The following is a 21,166-nucleotide window of genomic DNA, read 5'->3' on the forward strand; positions in this document are numbered from 1 at the left end:
TCCCCAACTCCCAGTCCCTGGGGCCACGGCACGCCAGCAGGCGGTCTGTGCAAACACACAAAGCCCCATCTGCAGTAGTCAGGCAGCACACAAAACCACGCCCCCTCTGGTCCATGGAAAAACCTTTCTCCACAGAACTATTCCCTGGTGCCCAAAATGTTGTGGGCCGCTGGACTAGAAAATGCCCAGGGTCCCTTTCAACTCTGTGATTCTGTTAAATCAATCAATCAATCAATAACAAGGGTCCTTTGTGAAGGTTAGGGATAAATCACAGGTAGTCCTTACAGGTAGAACATTTGCTTAGCAACCAATCAAAGTGGTGACAGTGATTTTAAAAAGTGACTTGCGACCAGTCCTCGCCCTTACAGCTGTCTCAGGGTTCCCATGGTCACACAATCGTGATCCAGGCACTTAGCAACTGGCTAGTAAGTGTGATGGTTGAAGCTTCTCAGGGTCATTTAATTACCATCTGTCACCTTCCCAGCCAGCAAATCATGAGGAAATCAGATTTGGTTCTTACTGGGTGAGTCACTTAAGGACGTCGACAATACTAAAAGTGGTCGTGACTCACTTTAATGACTACTTTCACTCAGCAACAGACATTGTTGTTCCAATTGTGTCATAAGACAGGAATGACAACCAACTCTTGGCGATTCTATGGGCCACATCTTCCATCTTGCACTACTTCTTTTGAGTTTTTCTATGCTCTGGTTGGTGTCAGCTTTGATGGTGTTCAGCCATTGTGTTCTTTGGTGGCCTGGTTTCCTTTTACCATTAACTCCTCCAAACATAATTGCTTTCTCCGGTGAATTCCCCGCATCATCATCTTCATTTAACGACCCCATAATCCCTTGTGGGGTCAGGTCTAGGCAACTGAATGGCGCTAGCAGAGTATTTAATGGCCAGATGCCCTTCCTGTTGCCAATGCAGAGTTTTGTTCAGCAGATATACTTGCAGTGTGCTCAGAGAGATAAATATCTGCCTCTACCTAGGATCGAACTCACAGCCTCCTGATTGTGAGGCGAGAGCTCCACCTCTAGGCCACCACACCACTCTAAGTGAATTCCAGTGCATGTCATGGCCAAAATAAGTGAGACACAGTTTCGTGATTTTGCCTTCTAATGACATGTCTGGGGTTAAGCACTCCAGTCCTTGCTTGTTAGTCACCTTCCAAAGAAGTCAATTAATACCTATACAAATTATCTGTGGAGCTGGCAGCAGAGTTGGACAGTGGGGAGGAACATGGGTTAGTCCTGGAGTCTGGGAAGGGTTCAGATGAGGGATTTGCGTCCAACACAGTTGGGGCCAGGACCATCTGAGAGTCAGAATATGACATCAGTGAGGCAGAGGAACAGGGGGAGCCTGTTCCCAGTACGCGCTTGTGCAGAGCTGCCAGAAGGCAAGAACAGTTAAGACAAAAGGGGCGACTCAGGAGTAAGGTTTGGAGGTGATCGGCCCCTCCCATAAGACATAAAGGAAAAGCAAAGGGACATGAGCCTTTGCAGGAAGCAACTTTGTTCATTCTGGTTGGTTTAAAATCTGAAGCTCCGTGTTAACTTTGTGCTCCATTTGGCCTTGTACAGCTAATTGGCAATTTAGTCATTGGCAGCATTTCAAGGGAGATAAAGGCGAGTGCTTATCAACCTTATCCCGAAAGACTATGGCAGACTTCTGTTGGACTATTCATAAACTGTTTGGGACTCATTACGAGCTGTGAATGCATATAATGCACAGCCGTTGAAATAAAAAAAATGGTTTTTGGGAAGAGCAAGTGATTGTTACTGTCTCAGGAAGTGTCAGATCCATGTATCTGCCATTCTTCAATGGAAGAAGAAGTGGGGGGGAGTTGGTACAAGTAATCCTTTTTGATGTAGCCTGAATATATTAAATCTTATACTGATATATTGTATAACTTGCACATGATATACAACTGGAGGATTGGAGCCGGATGTTTAGAAACTTGTCACCTCTTGAAGAGATAACAAGATGAGAAGGGACCATAAAAATTCCAGCTCTAGAAGATACCCCTGGGAACTCTCCTAAGATATGTTCCCAGAGAAGGGGAGAGGGGAATTAACTTGTTGGTTCTTTGTTTGACTAAATCCACATTTAAATAAGGGGAGGGATTCTAACTCCCCTTATCTATTTCTGTATGCCTGGAAACGTCTTATACTCTGCTTTGAGTAGTGCTGGGAATCACTCACTTTCAATAAAGGATTCCTTCTGAAATATCTAGCTTTCAGAAGTTCATTCTTTTCGGTTGAAGGGAAAAAGTCCAGTGCTTGGTCAGAACATATCTCAGCTCTGCAGTTCTGTCCAGGCGCAAAGGGTTTCCTGTTCACAAATGTCTATCACCAGATTAGGACCCTACTGTAGAATGGGGGGGGGGAGGAGAGAACTTTAATTCTTTGCCAGTTACTGTAATTCATGTTCTGTACCACAAAATATATATATTGTGGCTCACTTCAGTGGAGATTTGGGCTGGGGAGGGGCACAATACAATGGCAGAAATTCAGATCCAGGTTGGCACCACAAAGAGGTGAAACCGATCCAAGTTCCTTAATGTGCTTTTTTCCTTGCTTCCGGCTCCTTTGCGGGGTGTGTGCGTGTGCGTGCAGATAGGCAGTTTGTCTTTGGTTCGAGAAAATGCAGATTTCTAAACAAAGCACTGAGCCACCTATTCTTTTATTTTATTTTATTTTTTTGCAGGCACCAAAAGCAGCTGATAGCAGCGTTGGGAGGCGAAGCTTTGCTTTTCAGGTCTACTAACCTTCTAGCTTGTTTTTTTTTTTTTCAAATAAAAGAGTTTTAAAACCATCAGGAGAAACAGGGAGTTTGGCAGACTCTAAGGTTGATCTCCAGAAATGCACTAAAGGTGCCTGTGACAGAGTTTCTGGCAAATACTTCTACTCCCACCCAATTATTTTAGCAGCATGGAATCAAGAGCCTTTCAAATGCCAAGCAGATCAAAGAGAACCCTCTATTTGGCCCATCCACAAAGAAGCTTCCATGTACAGGTAGTTCCTCAACTTACAACAATTCATTTATTGACCTTTCAACGTCACAACGGCACTGGGAAAAAATGAGTTATGTCCATTTTTCACACATACGACCGTTGCACCATCCCCATAGTCATGTGATCAAAATTCAGATGCTTGGCAACCGACTCATTTTTATGACCGTTGCAGTTTCCTGAGGTCATGTGATCAGCCTTGGTGACCTTCTGACAAGCAAAGTCAATTGGGAAGCCAGATTCACTTAACAACTATGTTACTAACTTAACTGAATCTCTAGGGAGATTCTCAGCCATCCAGGTCATGGTTGTTCCAAAGGTGCTTTTTTGCAAGAGGCAACTGGACTTTCTTGTTTTTCATTCAAGAAGCTTCTCCAGCTCTGACTAGATTCAGGGACCACCAAACTCATCATTTTAAATCATTTTTTGGACCTCAGGGACCACCAAACTCATCATTTTAAATCCCGTGGACCAGAGACCATGGGAAAATCCCCCAAAAAGTCTGCAGGAAAATTCCCCACCCCGTTTTCCTACCGATTGATCATTCTTTATTTGGGATTGCAGGATACCGTCTCCAGCTCCATTCACAGTGGGAGAGAGAGAGAGAGAAAGAGACTTTTGGCTTCGTGCAAGGAAAGCAGCAGTAGCAGCAGAAGTCTTCCTTTCTCTCCCCCCAATTCCACCAGAAATGAGTCTTTGTGAGACTTGTCGCACCAGCGCAGCCTCTTGGAGCAGGAGGCCTTGCAGGGTCCCAAAGACTCATTTCTGGCAGCGTTTGGGGGAGAGAAAGAAAGAAAGACTTTTGCTGCTTTCCTTGCATGCAGCCAAAAGCAGAAGAAGAAAGAAGTGGGAAGAAGCAGCCCGGTGGCCAGGTGCGTGGGATGAGTGGGGCAAGTTCCCCCCCCTTCTGCCCTTTCCCCCCTCCCTTCACTACCTTGTGTTGTTTGCAATGCAAGCGGCACAAGCCTTGTGTTCCCGTGGGCGGCGCAGCTTTGTGTTCCCACGCAGCCTGGATTAATTGCTTTGGGGGTGACATTTCTCTGCGGACCACCAAAATTTTCTCACGGACCACCAGTGGTCCCTGGCCCACTGGTTGGCAACCACTGGACTAGATGACCCTGATGACACAGATAAACCTCCAGGTGACCTTAAGGACTTGCTAACAGAATGCAAATGACCAGCTGTCTGCAGAGTATAAATACTTCCATTCCCCACCACCCCAGTCAGAGCTGAAGAAGCTTCTTGGATGAGAAGTGAAACGTCTTCAAAGAAAACCCAGAAAGTCCAGTTGCCTCTTGAAAAAAGCACCTTTGGGGTAGCTTAATTGACAACTTTAATTTAACAACTGTGTCAAGAAAGGTTGTAAATTAGGGCAAAATTTATTTAGCAAATCTCTCGCTTAGCAACCGAAACGTTGGGTCAATTGTAGTCGTAAGTCGAGGACTATCTGTATCGCCAGGATGAGAGTCCATCAGCTGGTAAACTCCAAGTTTTTCTTAGGGGTTTTAGGACATTGTTCAAAAATTATCCTGATGTAATCTTACTTACATGATATTTACAGCCACAGCACAGCCAGAAGTGATAAGCATGGCATTTCCTTCTATCTCATAGTCACCAGAAATCAGTCTCTGCACTGCTAGATAAACTAGCACGCCAGTTACCACCCAGATTGAGAGAACGGACACCAGGGCTCCCAAAATCTCTGCAGCAAAAGTCAAAAATCTTTGGTTAGGCATGAAAGGTTGGAAAACTCCCAAGTTGGCACATGCTGACTCACTCACCCAAGGCATAATTAATAAAGGGCACCTCTGCCAAATACTCATGAACTAAATGTTCTTTCAACAAATCGGCTCATTCTGTCAATTAAATGAAAGAGCAATGGATTCATTTCAGCCCAGCTATATTGGAGCAGATGGCTTCCATTGTGATCTTGGTTGGGTTCAGCTTTTATGCAGTTAACTGTGGTATTATGCAGTTAACCACAATTGATTCAGTCTTCACAAGAAGCCAAAGCTTAACAAACGATATTAATAAAATTTATAGGATAGCTTTGAGTTTTCAGCTACTGTGTCTTGACCAAGGAAGGAAGGAAGGAAGGAAGACAATATGTTTACATTTTTCTAGTTTTCCCCCTAAACTCTATAATAAGGAACGTAGGAGCTATGCTGAGTTCAACTACACATCAACTGAGAGTTGTGTTAAAAGAGACAAATTAAAGTATTGGTTGACAAGTTTCGCACACATCCTTGCATACAAATTCTGAGATTTGAAGGCATCTTTATTTCAGCCAATAACTACAGTGCCAGCACTGGTCTCTTAGGAAGGTTAAGAGTCCAAGGGACAGCTGGAACTAAAGGACCAGTGACCGATTGTGCTGCAGTTCAGTCACTAAAGCTGACTGGGAAATTCTGGGAGTCGAAGTACACACGTCTTACAGTTGCCAAGGTTGGGAACTCCTGCACTAAAGTTCCTACATCGTAGGTTTGTGTATTTGTGATTAGAGTATCCAGATCAAATTCAGGGAGCTGGCTGGATCCCTGGGGACAGATCTGCTAAAGGAAGTTCCTGAGCAAGAGGGAGACCGGGAATTAAACTAAAATCGTGGCTACTATCACTAAGGATTAATGGTCCGTTTTTTGTTGCAGTTCAGGCACTAAGTACCTGCAAAGTGTGTGTGTGTGTGTGTGTGTGTGTGTGTGTGTGTGTGTGATTAAAATCTAGGCAAAAACCTCTGGCTGGATCACTGGCGATAGATCAGCTTGAGAAAACTCCAGGTAAGATAAAGACAAAGAACTGGAGACAAGGAACTGAAGACAACAGTACGAGGAAGCCAAGGAACTCAAACAAAGTCACTGTCTGTACTGAGAAGTCAACAGCAACGGTGTAATTGAAGGTTGGCAATATGCCACCCTAGCAAGCTGAGCAGGTGCCAAGAGAAAAAAATACAGGTTTTGTTCACACAACACATTAACCCTGGCTATTTCTGCACAGAACTCTACACCTGTCAAGCCTCCTAAATTCATCCACCCCACTAAATCTACAAGGTAACTGAGCTTAAAGGTTAGCCCGCAGGGCAAAGGCAGATGCCGGAAAATGTAGCTAATCCAATTAAAATGTGCTTCGTGAGTGAACAGAGAGGAACAACGCAGGCTGGAAGGCCCAATCGGGAAACAGAGAAAACATCTTCACAAACCTGCGCTGCTTTCCATTCAGAAAGAAACCAAGTTTTTCCAGTTGGGCTCCGCAGGTAGACGTGGGTAGGAAATTTCCTCGAAATGGGAAAAGGAGGGCTTGGATTATAAATGCAGGTAATACTTGACTTACAACCATTCATTTAGTGACTGTCCAAAGTTACGACACTGGAAAAAAGAGATTTATGGCCTTTTTTCACACTAACAAATGTTGCGATATCTCCACGGTCACTGATCATAATTGGCATGTATTTATGACAGTTGCACTGTCCCAGAGTCATGCAATCATATTTGTAACCTTCCCAACCAGCTTCCGGCATATTCAAAGGGGAAAATCAGATTCATTTAATGACCACATGATTCACTTAATAATTAGAGAGGTTCACTTAACAGTTGTGGCCATATAATGAGGCAAAACTCACTTGTGTCTTAACCAGGGAAATTTGGGGCTCATTTGTTCATATGGCAGCCATTCTACAAAATTATATTTCGCCCTTAAGGAGATGTGCTGGTTCACAGAGTGCCCCATTAATGCTTTTTTTTTTTAAAAAAATGGTCCCGATTACCTGCTCTGTGCCATCCAAAATTCATCGTTTTAGTAGGCTGTCGAGACGACATCCACAGAGAGAAAAGGCTGATCATCATGCTAGCAAAATCAGTCAACAGGTGGGCTGCATCGGTCATAATGGCCAGGCTGTGTGCAAAATACCCTCCTGGAGAGATTAAAGAGAGTTATGGGCTGTGTCCAGATTCTTCTTCCTAGCTTTTCTCCCTGCCACGCTAGATTTCTGCATGTCTGGAGCATTTCAAGACAGCAGCATGCTTGCTCAATGCAGATCATAGCAGACATGATCTCAGGAATGTCTGTTACACCCACTAAGTCAGAGGTAGGGAACAATGGCCCCTTTATGACTTGTGGACTTCAATTCCCAGAATTCCTGAGCCAGCCATTTTGGGAGATTAAGTCCACGAGTCGTAAAAGGCCCATCATCCCCACCCCTGCAGTAGGTGAACCAGGCCAGAAATTCAATCCCACAGGAAGGCTAAACTTACTTTTATTGAGATTGGGTATAATAGCAATAGCATTTAGGCTTATATACTGCCCCATAGTGGTTTACAGCAGGGGTCTCCAACCTTGGCAACTTCAACTTCCAGAATTCCTCAGCCAGCTTGGGAATTCTGGGAGTTGAAGTCCACAAGTCTTAAAGTTGCCATGGTTGGAGCCCCCCCTTTAAAGTACTCTCTGGCCAGTTTACAACATAGAATCATTATTTACATCTTGCCCCCAAAATTTGACTCCTCGTTTTACCAATCTTGGAAGGGTGGAATCAACCCTGAGCCAGTCAGGATCGAATTCCAGACTGTGGGCAGAGTTTGCCTGCAATACTTCACTTAACCACTGTGCCATCATGGCTAACCTCAGAATCTTGCCAATGTGATCGTGCCGCCAAACCCTCCCCCTTCTGATTCTCCAGTGAATTAAAGAAGTGTCAATCAATTCAGCACATCATCTCATTTCCCAGGATTGATAAAACATTTCAGCCTCTTTTCTCTCTAGGTTCTTGCGGATTTTCCCCAAGGTCAACTGCACCAACAATTTGTATCCCTTTGCCCTAAATGCCACTGGCTCACGCCAACCATCAGCTGTCTTCCCAAGAGCGGCTTATAAGCACCTCACAGAGCCTTCAAAATGATAGACACCTACCTACAATTTCCCCTGTCATGAAGATCAAGCAGATGACGGAAGCGAGGTAAAGCTTCCGACGAGCTCGCTTTTGGTCAGCATTGTTGCCATTGCTGGATGCCCAGCTGGAGTGACAGTGCAGGTTTCCTTTGAGGTCCAGCTCGAGCGAAGAGAGGCCAGGTACAAAGCCAACCACGGAACCGTGGAAGTCCTTTCCTGAGACTCCTGAATAAGACCTGCATTGGAAAGAACACGGTTTTAAGAAGAGAGTCTCTCTCCACCCCAAAAGCATTAACACATATACCCACTGGGCTCGTTGACTGGAAGGTCGGCCGTTTGAGACCCAAACGCCGCATGATGGGATGAGCTCCCATTCTTGCTCCAGCTCCTGCCAACCTAGCAGTTCAAAAGCATGCAAATGCAATTGGTTAAATAGGTACCACTTTGATGGGAAAGTAACAGCACTCCCTGCACCTCAGCATAAAATCATGCTGCCATATGACCACAGAAGCATCTTCAGACAATGCTGTCTCTCTCCGCTAACAAACAGAGGTGAGCACCAACCACTAAACTCGGACACAACTGGACAGAGGCAACCTTTACTTTTACATACTTACAGGTTTGCCTATTAGCCTCCCTTACTCAATTATACCTGCATTAAGTGTCCTATTGTCAGGCCCAAGCCTTGAGACAGTGAGATCCAACTGAATCCAATCCTTTATTTGCGTACACCCAATGCTGTAAACAGAACCTTGCCAAACTAAAGCTATCACTTTCTAAGCTAAAGACACCCTGAGAGATTCAAGGATCTAGTTATTCTGAACCTCTTTCCAGCTTGCAAATACACTGTTGCCTGATCCCTGATCTCTACCTGGTGAAATTTTGAGCTAGCACAATCCTCCCCTTCTGTTGCTGCCGGTGCACCTACACCTGCATCACACCTATTGAACATCCCTGGTTGGGGATTCTGGAATTAAAGTGCAGCACATCTGGAGAGCTCCAAGTTCAGAAGCCTTACTGCATCAGGTTAATACTGTAAGGCACTGATTGATGATGGTTTAGGATTCATACCAATGGCTTAATGGCTTGAAGCGTTGTGTGAACCCAACGGATATTATGTTCACCCAACATCAAATCATATTATGCGGCAACTCTAATAAGACCATAGAAATCCCATTGGAGAATAGGAATTATGATACACCCGGGGGGTGAGGGGAAAACCAGGGTCAAGGGTGACAATGAATTATGTGCCTCAAAATCGGCTACACCCAGGCAGTGCCGGACATGTTAACTCCCAATAAATCCTTTTGAAGCTCTGGAAGTTTGGCTTGAGACTCATGATTTAAATGGGGGTGGTGGTGTGTGTAACTGCCAGAATCCTGACATTATAACTTTCGGAAAAAAGACTTACAACCATTTTTCACACTTAAGACTGTTGCAACCTCCCCATGGTCATGTGATCAAAATTCAGACACTTGGCAACTGGTTCAAATTTATGACAGTTGCAGTGTCCCAGGGCCATGGGATCAACTTTTGCATTCTTCTGACCAGCAAAGTCAATGGAGAAGCCACTTAACAACTCAGTTACTAACCTAACTGTAATGATTCACTTAGCAACTGTCGCAAGCGAAGTTGTAAAATGGCGCAAAACTCACTTCACAAATGTCTCACTTAGCAACATGAATTTTGGGACCGGTTGTGGTCGTAAGTCGAGGATTACCTGTACTAATAATACAAAATCACCATCAGCCAAGTGCAAAAGGCAGCTTTACTTGAAACAACGTACATCCTGCACCTTTAACATGGCCAAAAAACATCTGCCCATCCGGGTCCTTGGAAGGGATTCAGCAGGTGGATATAAATGCCAAATCCAATCTAAACATCTGGCTGTGTAGCAAACCATAATAATACAGAAGAGGGCAAAAATCAGAAGCAGCCTTCCATGTTTTTTCTGATTAAATTTTTATTTTTTATTTTATTTATAGATTTATTAAATGTATCTCCACTCATCTCACTGTCAATTTTAGGAGTTAGCATCTAATAAATATAAATTATAAACCTAATAAATACCATAGCCCAAAATATTCTGGCCCTACCTGTCCTTTGAAACCCTATTACTGCCACTTTCCAATTCAAGGGGTTTTACACTAGGTGGGAATAGACAGGGAATACAGTAGTCCAAATGTTGCGGCAACTAGCAACATAGCAACAAAGATGTTGAAGCTCAAGAAAAAGTACAGAGAAAAGCAACCAGGATGATTAGGGGACTGGAGACTAAGACATACGATGAATAGTTGCAGAAACTGGGCATGGCTAGTCTTGCCATGATCTTGTGTTTTTTTTTTAAAACAAGTTTTATTCAGTTTTCCATATTTTAACGTCTCTTTTTAGTGAACAGCATGATTACAGGTTTCACATATACATACAAATATGACTATGGTTACATATTCAGTTTTTATATCCAATTCCTTATCTTACCAGTGCTTTTATACATTTTCTACTTTATTGTATTATTCCAAATATTTATCTCATTATTTAATTCACTTATGATAACTTCATAATCATTATACTTTAGTACTTTTAACTGTCACATTTGTATATTTCATCTTAAATTCTAATTTTTAAAAAGGCACTTCTTCTATAAATTGGTTTTCCCCCTGAAATCTCAATATAAGTGCGCCAACCTCTAAATTATAAATTCATTTATTTTCACCCCTTTTAAATCTTGTTAAAACATTTAACATCACCCAAAACATTAAACTTAATAATCCCTTTAAAACAACATAGCATATATAAATCAGATTCTGCATGATTTTTCTCCTTTTAAATTTCATTAAATTTCCCTCCCCCCCAAAAGGACATATTAATCTACTCATTCAAACAGTAAAACAATCCTAAGCCCTAAAGTTAATTCCATTTCAGCTCTCCTCCTATATCATTTCATTTATTTCCATATATTTAATACACATATTCCATTAATTATCCCATTCATATTTAAACCAAAAAAGCCAACATTCCAATCTTAAGAATATTTCAATATATCTAATATACTTATTCCATTATTTGTTACAATTATCTCTCTACATAAAGAGGAAGAGCATTAGATTCCATTATCCAAAAAATAACAATTCTGTTTTTCCATCTTTTTATTTATTTATTTGATTTGTCAATTGCTTACAAGGTAACAGGTATAAGTATAAACATAGTTATGAATACATGAAATGGGTACATATAAGAAAAATAAAAGAAACAATAGAATGGGGTGGTAGGCACGTTGATGCGCTTACGCACGCCCCCTACAGACCTCTTAGGAAAGGGGTGAGGTCAATAGTAGACAGTCTAAGGTTAAAGTTTTGGGGGTTTGGGGAAGAAACCACAGAGTCAGGTAGAGTATTCCAGACATTGACCATTCTGTTGCTGAAGTTGTATTTCCTGCAATCAAGTTTGGTGCGGTTAACCTTGAGTTTGTATCTATTGTGTGCTCTTGTGTTGTTATGGTTGAAGATGAAGTATTCATTGACAGGTAAGTCATTGCAATGTATGATTTTATATACCATACTTAGATCAGACCGAAGACGGAGTAGTTCTAGGTTTTCTAGGTTTAGAATTTCAAGTCCAGTGGCATAAGGTATTCTGCAACGAGTAGAGGAGTGGAGAACTCTTCTTGTGAAATATTTCTGGACTTTCTCAACTGTGCTAATATCAGATATATAATGTGGGTTCCAGACTGATGAGCTGTATTCGAGTATTGGTCTAGCAAATGTTTTGTATGCTTGAGTTAGTAGTGTGATATTACCAGAGAAAAAGCTACATAGGATTAGGTTAACAATTCTTAATGCCTTTTTGGCTATGTAGTTACAGTGGGCTCTAGCACTTAGATCATTAGAGATTGAGTACTCCAAGGTCCTTGACAGAGTTTGGATCATCAACAAGGTTTTGACTATTCAGATTGTATTTTATTTTCTGATATTTTTTTGCCAATATGTAAGACAGAGCATTTATTTGTTGAGATTTGAAGTTGCCATTTGTTTGACCATTCTGATACATAGTCGAGGTCTTTTTGAAGGGTAGCAGTATTGTCTGCGGTATTGAACAGCTTTACATCATCAGAGAAGAGAACACAGTTGCTCTTAATATGATCACAGAGGTCATTTATGTAGCGTATGAAAAGAGTTGGTCCTAGAACACTGCCTTGGGGGACACCGCTGTTGACAGGTACAGTATTGACAAGTATCTTGTCAGTCTATATGTCCCTATTTCGTAACTATAAATTTATTTATATTACCCCTCAATACCTTGCAGAATCCCCTTTCTATATAATAATCACCCATTATCTCTGTGTCCAATTAAAGATTTCCCCATTTTTTTAACAATTCCCATATTTCTTTGTTTCCAAATCCTATTTCTTGTCCCTTCTTTCCCCCTGTCTTTTCTCGTTTGTTCTTTCACTCCAGTTTTTATCCCTCTCTCTATTTATAGCTTCCTTTTGCCCTTTGAATTTCTGATGACTCTTTTTCCCTTTTTTAATTCTTTGGATATTCCCCTTTTTATTTAATTTCTTAAATCTCCTGTATTTATTTCCAACTCTTTTCTTCTTTCTTTCAAGAGTTCTTGGTTCTCGATGATCACTAAAGATGGTCTCTTCTATTATTTGCTTCACCTCCTCTTCTGCCTTTTGTCTTTGTTGTTCATATTCTGCTGTCGCATTTTCAATAAATTTTAAAGCAAAAACCAGCGATTCACCTCATTCTTGTAGTGTTTCTTTCATTTTTCTAAGTTCCATTTTTAATGCCAGAAGATAAATCACCATTTTACAACTTTCTGATTAGCAATTTAATCCAAATAGTATCTTTAAAGTTTATTTCCAACAGGCAACTTTTCTTCCTCTCAAGTTTTTAAGTCTCCGCTAATCCAGTGCCAAATTCATGTCAGAATCAGCAACTAATCCAAAGGCAGATTCTTCCTAATTCTTTCTTTGTTACAATTTTTCAATTTTTCAAAGTTCTTGCTTTATTGTATCAATTTCCATGCAATTTCAAGAAACAAGAGTTTTTTAAAAGAAAAACAAGTTTGAGTTTAACTGAGATGGCACTCTTTATTATGCTAAGTCTTCACCCCCTCTTTTCTTTTTTTCTTCTCTATTATTCAGAGCTTTTTAAAACCACAAGTTTCCAACAAGAAAAAGATAAAATCCCATTGATATTAAATTTCCTCTTTAACAGTCTATAGTTCAGCTTTATTAGTGCCAATATAAAATCAAAGTATACTTATCCAAGTTGATTATATAGTTCCTTCTCCAGCTTCTACCTTTTGCGGTTTCGAAGCCCCGATGCTATCAAAAGCAATTCACACCTTTTTTTTTCTCTTTCTCTTAGGTGCTTAGATTCTTTCTTAAAGATTCTTTGAAATGTTAATCCTGGGGGTATCTTCCATTTGATTACATCATCCCATTCCTCCTGCTGTTCGCTTCTCTCTCTCTCTCTCTCCTGCACAATCTTATTCCAGTCTAATCTTCCTCTTCAGGGTGGCAATTTTAGACCACCGCTTCAGGCGTCTTCAGGAGAGACCAATTGCCAAGCCGGGGAGGGGATTTGAGACTCCCCTCTACCCAGCTGACAGTCTACCCTTCCTCTGCCACCCTATGAGGTAGCTCCTGCCCCGAATCCAAAGGATTGGGGCTCTCCGGCGCCGAAGCACGAACCAAAGCCGCGCATGATCGTGGCCGGCGGTCCGTCTTTGGGGAAGCTCAAAACAGGAAGTTGCTAAGTGATGACCCCCACTTTGTCAAGGATCTTGGAATTCCTATATCGAATGATCTAAGCACCAAAGCTCACCGCAACAGTATTGCCAAAAAGGCTTTAAGAGTTGTAAATTTAATTTTACAAAGCTTCTCCTCTGGTAATATTGTTTTGCTAACTAGGGCATTCAAAACCTTTGCTAGACCAATACTTGAATTCAGCTCTGCTGTCTGGAATCCACACTGTATATCTGACATAAATATAATTGAGCGACTCCAGAAGTATTTTACCAGAAGAGTACTACATTCCTCTATTCACAACAGAATAACCTACATCACCAGACTTGAGATTCTTGGCTTAGACAACTTTGAACTACGCCGACTAAGATTAGACTTAAGCATAGTACATAAAATCATACGTTACAACATCTTACCAGTTAATGAATATTTCAGCTTTAACAACAACAACACTAGAGCGCACAACAGATATAAACTAAATGTAAACCACTCCAATCAATTGCAGGAAATATGATTTCAGCAACAGAGTGGTCAATGTCTGGAACTCACTACCTGATTCTGTTGTCACCTGCTCAAACCTCCACTCCTTTACCCTCAAACTAACCTCTATTGACCTCACCCCATTCCTAAGAGGTCTGTAAGGGGAATGCATAAGCGCACAATCGTGCTTACGTCCCTGTCCTATTGTCCCCAATTATTAGTTCCTATTTCTTGTACTTAAACTTATGTTTATTCTTGTTTCCTGTTATATTGTAAGCTTTTGACAAATAAAATAAATAAATAAAATAAAATAAATAGTCTAATGAAGAGAAGGACCAGGGGAGACAGGATAGCAGTCTTCCAATATTTGAGGGGCTGCCACAGAGAGGAAGGGGTCAAGCTATTTTCTAAAGCTCCAGAAGGCCACAGAAGGAATAATGGATGGAAACTGAACAAAGAGAGGTTTAACCTGAAAATAAGGAGAAACTTTCTGACAGTGAGAACAATCAACCAATGGAACAGAAGTTGCCTTCAGAAGTTGTGGGAGCTTCATCCCTGGAGGCTTTCAAGAAGAGATTGGACTGCCATTTGTCAGAAATGGTGTAGGGTCTCCTGCTTAGGCAGGGGGTGGGTTGGACTAGATGACCTACAAGGTCCCTTCCAACTCTGATTACCTATATCTGTAAACTACTGGTAGCACCTCCAACCAGCTACCCACTTCAAGCCATGATAGTTGCAGGATCCCAGTTCTTTAAGTAGTCCAGAACTGGAAGCTCTGGTCTGGTCCCACTCTCGGGGATGAGCATATTAAAAATGGGAATCCATCTCCTTGCATTAATCCTTTGAGGAAAACCAGAGATTCCCCCCTTCCCCGACTCCCAGTGTAAACATCTTTTGAACAAACTTAAAAGACCTCAAAAGTTGTTTGCAAAAGATAATGACTTTCTCACAGCACACCTGGTGGGGAGGCTTGCAGGAACCTGACGCCATCTTGTTTTTCTTTTGGGAGAATAGGGCTTGCGGCTGCCTTGGAGCCCAGAGGTCTCCAAACTTGGCAACTTTAAGACTTGTGGACTTCAACTCCCAGAATTCTCTAGCCGGCTATGTTGAAGTCCACAAGTCTTAAAGTTGCCAAGTTTGGGGACCCCTGCCAGAGGTGGTATTCAGCCGGTTCTGACCAGTTCTGGAGAACCAGTAGCAGAAATTTTGAGTAGTTTTGAGAACTGGCAAATGCCACCACTGACTGGCCCCACCTCCATCTATTCTCCACCTCCCGAGTCTCAGGTGATTCGCTGGGTCTCCTTTGGTTGCCCTGCACAGGAGAACTGAGCTGGAAAGCAGGTTAGTGGGGTGGGGAGGGAATGGGGATTTTGCAGTATCCTTCCCCTGCCACGCCCACCAAGCCACGCCCACAGAACTGGTAGTAAAAAAAATTGAATCTCACCACTGCTCCCTGCTCTTAAGCAGATACAAAACAAGCAGAAATTCAACAGATGAAGCCCTCCCAAAGAGCGGCTTCCTACTATAGAATGCAGGCGTTCCTGAACAACAGGGGTAGCAATAAGCAGCCCTTTTATTATTTGCCAACACTTGACTTTGTTTTTTAAAGTAGCGGGAGGAGGATATATTTGAACGCCTTGATGAGAATATAAGGTTGCAATGGAACAACTCCAAATGGGGAACTGCTTATTCCAATGTCTGCAACTTTTTAAAAAAAAATCAGCGTTGGCAAAATAAAATAAAAATAAAACATAAATAAAATAAAATAAAGTGGGGGCTTTCTCTTATTGAGAATCCTTTGATTCATTTGATTGGAGGCATTGGGAAGGCGAGGAACGGGACTTCTCCAAAGTGAATAAGAAGTTGTTCTGGCCAAGATCGGGATCCCTCAGGGCAGTTTCCCATCCACCTGAGCAGCCCCTGGAAATTTACTTCCGAGGAAACCTTGGCTTAGGAGGCTGCTCTAAGGCTGGGGTGCCATACCCGGGGAGGCTCAGCCACGAAATCCAGCCACGATAGCAGAGGGTGGCTGAACAACCCGGGCAGAGGTGATTTGCATCATCGTTGTTGGGGCGGAGAAGTTGTTAAAGAAGGAAAGAAAGAAGGGAAAAAGGAAAGGAAAAAGGAAAGGAAAGAAAGAAGGAGGAAGGGGAAGAAGGAAAGGGAAGAAGGAAAGACAGAAAAGAAGGGAAGGAAAGGAAAAGGAAAAAGGAAGGGGAAAGGAAAGGAAAAGGAAAGGAAAGGAAAAGAAGGAAAAGGGAAGGAAGAGGAAAGAAGAAAAGGAAAGGAAAGGAAAAAGGAAAGGAAAGGGAAAAGAAATGAAAAGAAGGAGGAAAGGGAAGAAGGAAAGGAAAGGGAAGAAGGAAAGAAAGAAAAGAAGGGAAGGGAAGAAGGAAAGAAAGAAAAGAAGGGAAGGGAAGGAAAAAGGAAAGGGAAAAGAAAAGGAGAAGGAAAGGAAAGAAGGGAAGAAAACAAGGGAAGGGAAGGGAGGAACCCTTCCGGGGACTCACCTGCTTTCCGCCCCGTTAAGCAGGTGGCTCTTTTCCACCCCGCCGCGAGGGCAATCCATCCTTTGCCAACAGGTGCGCCCTTGCCCGGCCGCGGCTCTTCGCCCTCTTCTTCTTCCTTCTCCCGAAAAGCACGCGGGGGCCGCAGCTCCGCCGCCTCTTATCTCGGCTGGGCGAGGACCAGCCCGGGTGAAAAACGTCGCGGATTCGTGCGCAAAGGCCCGCGGGGGAGAAGCGGGCGCTACTCTGCGCTCCGCCCGCAAAGTTGGCCGAAGTTTGGAGGGCAGGGCCCGCCCCCGCTGCCCGCGACCCTCGGCCCCAGAAGAGACGACTGGAAGGAGAGACCCCCAAAGCCGGGGGAGGAAAGCCTTGGGGGTCTTCTGAAGGCAGCTTTGAGGGGCCCTGCTGCTCCAGGTCGGCCGCTCCCTCTCGGGTGCTGGGGGCGCCTCACAATAAATTGGACTCTGTGAGTTCGATCCTAGGTAGAGGCTAAGAGTTGGACTAGATTCTCCTGCACGAGCAGCGGGGTTGGACTAGATGACCTCCAAGGTCCCTTCCGATTCTGCTATTCTATTCTAAGGGTAGACGCCGGAGCTGGCGCGGTTAGGCTGCGCCGACGGTGGTAAACCAGGGAAGCTTGGGCGATGCCAACCCAGGTTGCCGGGCTCTCAGGATCTGCGGTTATAGGAGAAGACAGTAAATCGTGGTTCAAGTAAACCGTGTTCGGGGTAACGTTTAGAAGTAGCTTCAGTTGCTTACCGGGAGGGACCTTGGACCTTTTTCCAGGCGCGAGTGGAAAATCCTTTGCGCCGCAATTTCTGTTCCCTTTGAGCCGAAAACCAGCCTAAAATCTACACTGGAGCTTTTAAAAAGGAAGTTCGACTCCCTTCCAAAACCCCGCAAAAGCGATGGGCACCCAGGTCCTTTTTTTGCACACGCGACTGCTTTAAAAAAAATAAATAATAATTTGCGCAAATGCAACCCCTTTGCCCGGCGCCTTCGCCTCCCCGCCCTTAACCGCTTTCTCCCATCCTGCGAAGTCACCGGGTGATCTGTTTGCTTCTCAGCTCGGGGCTTTTGCAATCCGATCCTTGCGGTTTGTGTGACGTGGTTTGAGCCCTGTAATGCAGGGGTCTCTAACCTTGGCAGCTTTGCTGGCTGGGGAATTCTGGGAGTGGAAGTCCTCCAGCTTAAAGTTGGTTGGTTCAAGAAATGGTGGTCTATCAAATCCCAGATTAATATAATATGTGCTGATCAAAAAGCAAGGAAGTTTTGTTGGCTGACCACCCACATAGCTCCTCCTCAGGTATGGATGGTGTACCCCACAATGGGACAACTGAGCTCGCTGTGGCCAATTCGCCTCAGCTAACTCACCATGCCAATTCGCCATGGCCAACTCCCCAGGCGACAATTCCATTTAATAATTTAAAATAATTGAAAAAATATTTTAATTTTTGTCCTTCACATATCATTTCTATCCCTGCTTTTGCCTCCTTCCTTTAATTATTCCACCATTTCTTTGATATTAGTCTAACTCTTGTCCTGCATGGAGTTGTCTTGTGACCAACTGACCTTAGCAAGTTTTCATGGACCCTCCCCCAAAGGGTTTGCTGGTGGGGCTGATGGAAGCTGTAGTCCAAAACACCTGGAAGGTGTATATATTTGAATAGTTTGCCTGATGACATGAACAGGGATCTTAGGACTCTGAGCTCAGGCACATGACCCTCCTAGCTGGTTGAAGTGAGGTGTGTGTGTCTGTGTCTGTGTGTGTGTGTGGTGTGAATGGAGTCTAGTTGTGGTAAACTGAAAAATTGCCTCTGAAGGATACCTTAACTAACCCCGTCTTCAAGAAGCCATTGCTGGAACCCCTCTGCCCCCATGCTGGTCAATTTTCATCCAGTGTCGAAGGTGATAAAGCAACATATAGACTTAAAACCTGAAATATTTTTTTATTGGGGATGATACCTGAAGGTTATAGTAAAGAAAAGACGTATTTAATCATTCGTGTATTAAATGCAGCTAGAAAATATTATTTGCTCAAAATTGGAAAAGTAAAAAAATTCCAACAGAAGAGGATGTGATCAGGAGAATATTAGAATGAAACAGATTAATACTGGCAAAGAAAAAGAGCAAACTGAATATTACACGATATGGGGATTATTTTATCAGTGGTTGGAAAATAAAAGTGGAAGTTAGAAATTAAACTATAAGAATATAGGGGAGAAGGACCTAAGAAGGGGGTGGTTATAACGATAAAATATATCATGTATTAGCAGGTTAAAATAAGAATGTAATTATTGTTGTTATGGTAAGGAATTTGTATTAATTAGAAATATTATTGCACAAGATATTTGCACCCAGATGATGTACTGTTTAAATGAGTGATGGAATGTTTGTAAAAATAAAATAAATTATTTAAAAAAATTTCATTCCAGTATCAAACTTATTTTGGGTGATTGAGAAGCAGCTTCGGAGGATCCTGAATGAAGTGGGTTATCTGAATCCTTTTCTGCTGGGATTCAGGCCCGTGTGTGAGATGCCAACAGAATCGGTCCCTCAGTGGATAACCTCTGAGAAGGGCAAGATCCTCACCTGACCTGGACTTCTCAGCAGCTTCCAATGCCATCAACCATGGTTCCCTCTGGTGTTGACTGGGGAGACATCCTGCCTTCAGTTCTTATATTTCAGGTTTTAAGTCTATATGTTGCTTTATCATCTTGGATGCTGGATGAAAATTGACCAGCATATATATTTTTTAAAAAACAAATTTTATTCAATTTTTCACATAAAAACAAAAGGCTCTTTTTAGTGGACAACATATTTCTGTGTCATCACTTTTGCATACAAATATGACATTAATTATACATTCATATATGCATACTTAATTCTGTTATTACCTTTTCCATTCCAAACTTTCAGAAAGGAGAGAAACAAGCAAATTAATCCTAGTCTCTTACATTAATCTCAATCAAAACATCTTTTCGTTTCATTTCAATTATTTCAAATATAATCCTTTAATATTTATTTTAAAAATAGAAATAACAATATATGTTTGCCTAATAATAATATAAAAAAGTTACCAATGTCTCTCCTTCCTTTTAATAGTCTGTATTTGGCTTATTAATTTAAGTAGTTCTTTAATCTGTCATATTTTCTTTCCATCACACATTCTTTCTATAGATTCTAGATTAATACAAGTTTTAACACAAAAGAAAAAGAAACAAATATAGGTTCCCCCCCTTTACTGCTTTGAGTGTAACACCTCAAGTGGTTAAAATATACCTTTATTCCCTCATCCTAATTCCCAATAAGCCATTATTTTTAAGTAGTTACAATAATAATCATTACATCTTTTCATTTGGATTCTGCAACATATTTTCCCCCTTAATTTTATTTCTAATTTCAAAAAAGTAAAAGGGAAAAAATTGACTATTCAATTTCTAATCACTGATATTGACCTCATTTTTAAACATCTTCACGTTCATTTCAATTATTACAATTTCTTCAATAAACTTTAACTTTTCTTTTAAGAATAAAAATAAAAATATATATTCATCTAATAATAGTTATCAGTATCTATCCCTCCTTTAATAATCTATATTACCCTATTTTCTAAGTATTTTTTTTTAATTGCAAATATATTCTTGTTACCCCTTGTCACCCTGCAGAATCCCCTTTTTAATGCATCAACCATTATCTCTAATAAAATGATTTCTTTTCATCATTTTACTATTTCCGTGTTTCTTTATTTCATGCACCTGTTTCTCACTACCTCTCCTCCCCCTCTTTTTCCCATATCCTATCTCATTCCGATTTATATCCCTCTCTTTCTTGATATCTTCCTTTCCCCTTTTCTGCTGGATCTTTCTAGCTCTCCTGATTTCACAGGTATTCCCCTTTTTGATTACCTTCTTAAATCTCAACCTTTTAGCCTTCCTTCTTTCCCCTCGTCTTTGTAGTGTTCTTTGTGTTAATTGTCTATTTAAGATGTCTTCTCCTTGAATCAACTCCTCCTCCTCTGAAGTTCTTTCTTCTTGTTCTTCAATCGCCATTTCTATTTCTTCTAACACAGAGCAAAGTGATTCGCCTCTTTCCTGTAGTAATTCTCTCCTATTTTTAAGTTCCATTTTTAATTCCCAAAGAGATATCATCATTACACACTCTTATATTTTATAATCATTGAAGTCACAAAAAACACTTTTACTTTCCTTCTTTCTTCTTCCAGTTTTCTAAAGTTCTCAATTGTTCCAGGTCAGGGTCTATACCAAAAAACATCAATCAATCTCACAATCAGTCTTTCCTTGCTTCTTTCTTTATTCTGGTTCAACTTTTACTTTCTAAGGTTCTTTGTTTCAATATTTCTTTAACATTATATCAACACAAGTTCATACAGAAACAGGATGCTTTCCCTTTTGTTTGCGTTCAAGTTTTTGTCAGAAGATAGCATTCTCTGTTATACAAAGTCTTCACCTTTTCCCCCTATTTTTTTTATTTAGGGTTTTTCGAACCTCAATATTCCAGCACAATCCAGTCTCC

At 41.7% G+C, this 21,166-nt stretch overlaps 1 protein-coding gene across 1 annotated transcript in view; it reads right to left on the reverse strand.

Annotated features, from left to right (window-relative positions):
• The window catches only part of SLC30A2 (solute carrier family 30 member 2), a 30,337-nt gene extending 12,653 nt beyond the window's left edge, over window positions 1–17,684 (reverse strand). Inside the window, exons 1-4 of the mRNA XM_026702570.2 lie at window positions 16,634–17,684; window positions 7,910–8,124; window positions 6,771–6,917; window positions 4,562–4,715 (exon numbers count right to left, since the gene is read on the reverse strand). Of these exons, the coding sequence (XP_026558355.1) occupies window positions 4,562–4,715; window positions 6,771–6,917; window positions 7,910–8,124; window positions 16,634–16,692 (575 nt within the window). The 5' untranslated portion in view covers window positions 16,693–17,684. The remainder of the gene's footprint in view (window positions 1–4,561; window positions 4,716–6,770; window positions 6,918–7,909; window positions 8,125–16,633) is intronic.
• Between the last annotated feature and the right edge of the window lie 3,482 nt (window positions 17,685–21,166).

The sequence above is a fragment of the Pseudonaja textilis genome, chromosome 10 (assembly GCF_049901715.1).
Source record: "Pseudonaja textilis isolate UNSWEBS1 chromosome 10, rPseTex1.2, whole genome shotgun sequence".
NCBI classification, from domain to species: domain Eukaryota; kingdom Metazoa; phylum Chordata; class Lepidosauria; order Squamata; family Elapidae; genus Pseudonaja; species Pseudonaja textilis.